The sequence below is a fragment of the Mollisia scopiformis genome, assembly GCF_001500285.1.
Source record: "Mollisia scopiformis unplaced genomic scaffold LY89scaffold_26, whole genome shotgun sequence".
Classification (NCBI taxonomy): domain Eukaryota; kingdom Fungi; phylum Ascomycota; class Leotiomycetes; order Helotiales; family Mollisiaceae; genus Mollisia; species Mollisia scopiformis.
In genome coordinates this window covers 934,462-936,820 of record NW_017263606.1, presented here as the reverse complement: position 1 = coordinate 936,820, position 2,359 = coordinate 934,462, and the positions used below count along the sequence as shown (strand labels likewise).

The 2,359-nt window shown below is 49.9% G+C and overlaps 1 protein-coding gene across 1 annotated transcript; it reads left to right on the top strand.

Moving 5' to 3' along the window:
• Positions 1-376: 376 nt before the first annotated feature.
• Positions 377-721, top strand: LY89DRAFT_740284 (uncharacterized protein; the record flags this gene model as incomplete). Its single annotated transcript, XM_018220570.1, has 1 exon — positions 377-721. One exon carries the CDS (start codon positions 377-379, stop codon positions 719-721), a length of 345 nt encoding a protein of 114 aa, XP_018064931.1.
• Positions 722-2,359: the final 1,638 nt, after the last annotated feature.

Here is a 2,359-nt window from a genome sequence, read left to right as displayed (position 1 = left end):
TCCTGGGACCGTACGTGTCCTGGGACACGTACGCCCAGGATTCCTCCGTATCCTGGGATCCCGCAGGGTCCCAGGAACGTGTCACAGTTCTGAAGTCACGTGGCTAGAATATGCACGTGACCTGTGACCTCTATATGTATCTCGCGTTCCCCTCTCCCCTCTTTCTCCTTTACCTTTAGATTCTAAGAGATAGCCTAATCGATTCCTCGTCTACGTACTTGAGTCCAACTGTGCTGTCACATTATCTAAAGGTCAAACAACCCCCTACTAGCCTGGGAAGGCATAATAAAGAATATCCGGCCAGAGATTGTACGCGTTGGACGTGTACCGCGAAGAGTATATCTTCAGTTATATCTTCAGCACCACCAGACCCCCGATGTCGAGTGTCGACACTCAGACTGCAGAACTATTCGATATAGTCGACAATAACGAAGCTTCCTCCCCCAGAGTACGCACCTCTACTTCTACTCAAAGGGCTAGCCCTCGAAAGCTTCCTCGAATTATCTACTATCCTCCGCCTGCAAGAATGAGTGTACGACGCTCCCCCATCGAAGACGTCGTCTCTTCGGACGACGTACCCTCCCTAAGACCCTCTATTGAAGGGCACACACTCACCCCTACGCCGGGTGCCCCCTCTCGGACTTCTCAAACCAGCCCCTTACGTCAAACCGACTTTGCCGAAATTGCAGATAATGATCCTAAGCTCCTTACCGTACTTTAAGCGGCTCGGCAACAGCTTATTCGAGATAGAGCTACGCGCGCTAGTACTATTCCGGATAATACTCCCGCTATGGACTCTGACTTGAGACGGGCTCGGTCCGTTTCAAACACTACTCCGGACGACCCTTCAGGAGACTCCTCGTCAGACAGCGACAGACGGACCCATCCTCATTTTCGAGGACCATCTGCAAGACGCCACAGAGGCGAGATCCCTACCCAATTAACGCTTGCCCCTCAAATTAGGTCTATTGCGCCAGCACTCCGGACCAACTATCGTTTCCCTGACCCACCTCTCTTTGACAATGGAGAAGACCCTACGTTTGATTCGTGGATAATCGACCTGGACTCCAAGCTCGAGGCCTCAGGTTACATGGACCCTAGCGTATCAGAGAAACAACGGATGAACTACGCCCTTAGTCGTACTACTGGTGAGGCTAGAGCTCAACTGCTAACTCGCTTCCCTACCACTCTACGAAGAGTCCACCATGCGTTCCGTACGTTGGAAGAGATGGTCTAGTCCTTGGCTATAGCTTATGTAGACCTTTTCGAATCCTTGAAGAAGCAAGACGAGTATCGCTCTTTAGCTATGATAGACACTAAGACTATGCGATAGTTTAAGATCCGCTTTCTCACTTTATTAGCTCAAGCAAGGATATCATGAGACTAGCTCTTCTCGGATTTCCGCTCTAAGCTTACGCCCCGCATCCGTATCGCTATTACAGGCCAAGTGTATAGTATGTGCCAAAGCTTTACCAACCTCTGCGCTGTAGCAAAGCAGACCGACCTCGAACTCTCACACGTAGCTCAGACGAAGCTAGTGCCGACCCTAAGGAAGTCTCGTGCGGAAGCTCGCTCTACCACCGTCTAAGGACCCTAGGTACCGGTCAGGACAACACAACACTATCTGCCCGGACCACCTCGATCGTCTCCCAAGCCTACTGCCCCTACGTTTCATCGGCAAGGCACTCCCAGCCGCCAGCAGTCAGCAGCTCCCCCTAACCCAAAGACTAGCTAGTGTTTCAACTGCAAGAGGATTGGTCACTTTGCGAAGGACTGCCCTTCGGTTACACACTTGGATATTACCAACATAGAGAGTGCATTAGAGATAGAAGAGATTACAACCTACCCTTAAGGCTATGTGGAAGAGGAAGAAGTAGAAGACGATGAAGACAACGCAAGTCAGCTTATACCGGGAAATAGCATAGCCTAAGGGAAGTCTCCTTCTTAGGCCGCTTTGTCGATTGCTCAAAGCTAGACTTACGAGCAGTAATAGGTGGAACACACTTTTCGTACCCATATACTATCAGTTTTAATGCAATTAGTACTACCGTTCACCCTCTCATCGACACTAGAGCAAATAGCTTTGCCTTTATTACTTCTGCCCTTGCCCGCGACTTTGCGAACTTCACTAGTGCCAAGTTTCAGCGCTTACGCTCTCTTATCCCTGTTTCAGGCTTTAATAGCAGACTTAGACAAGCTATCTCTCATTGCCTACGCCTCCACCTTACGGTAGACGGAAGGAAGCAGCTCTTAGTCCCTTTTTTGGTTACAGAGCTCGGCTCCTATAACATTATTCTAGGCCGCACCTAGCTAGAGATGTATTAACGAACATGGGGACAAAAGTCCGTGCGTTCAGGCT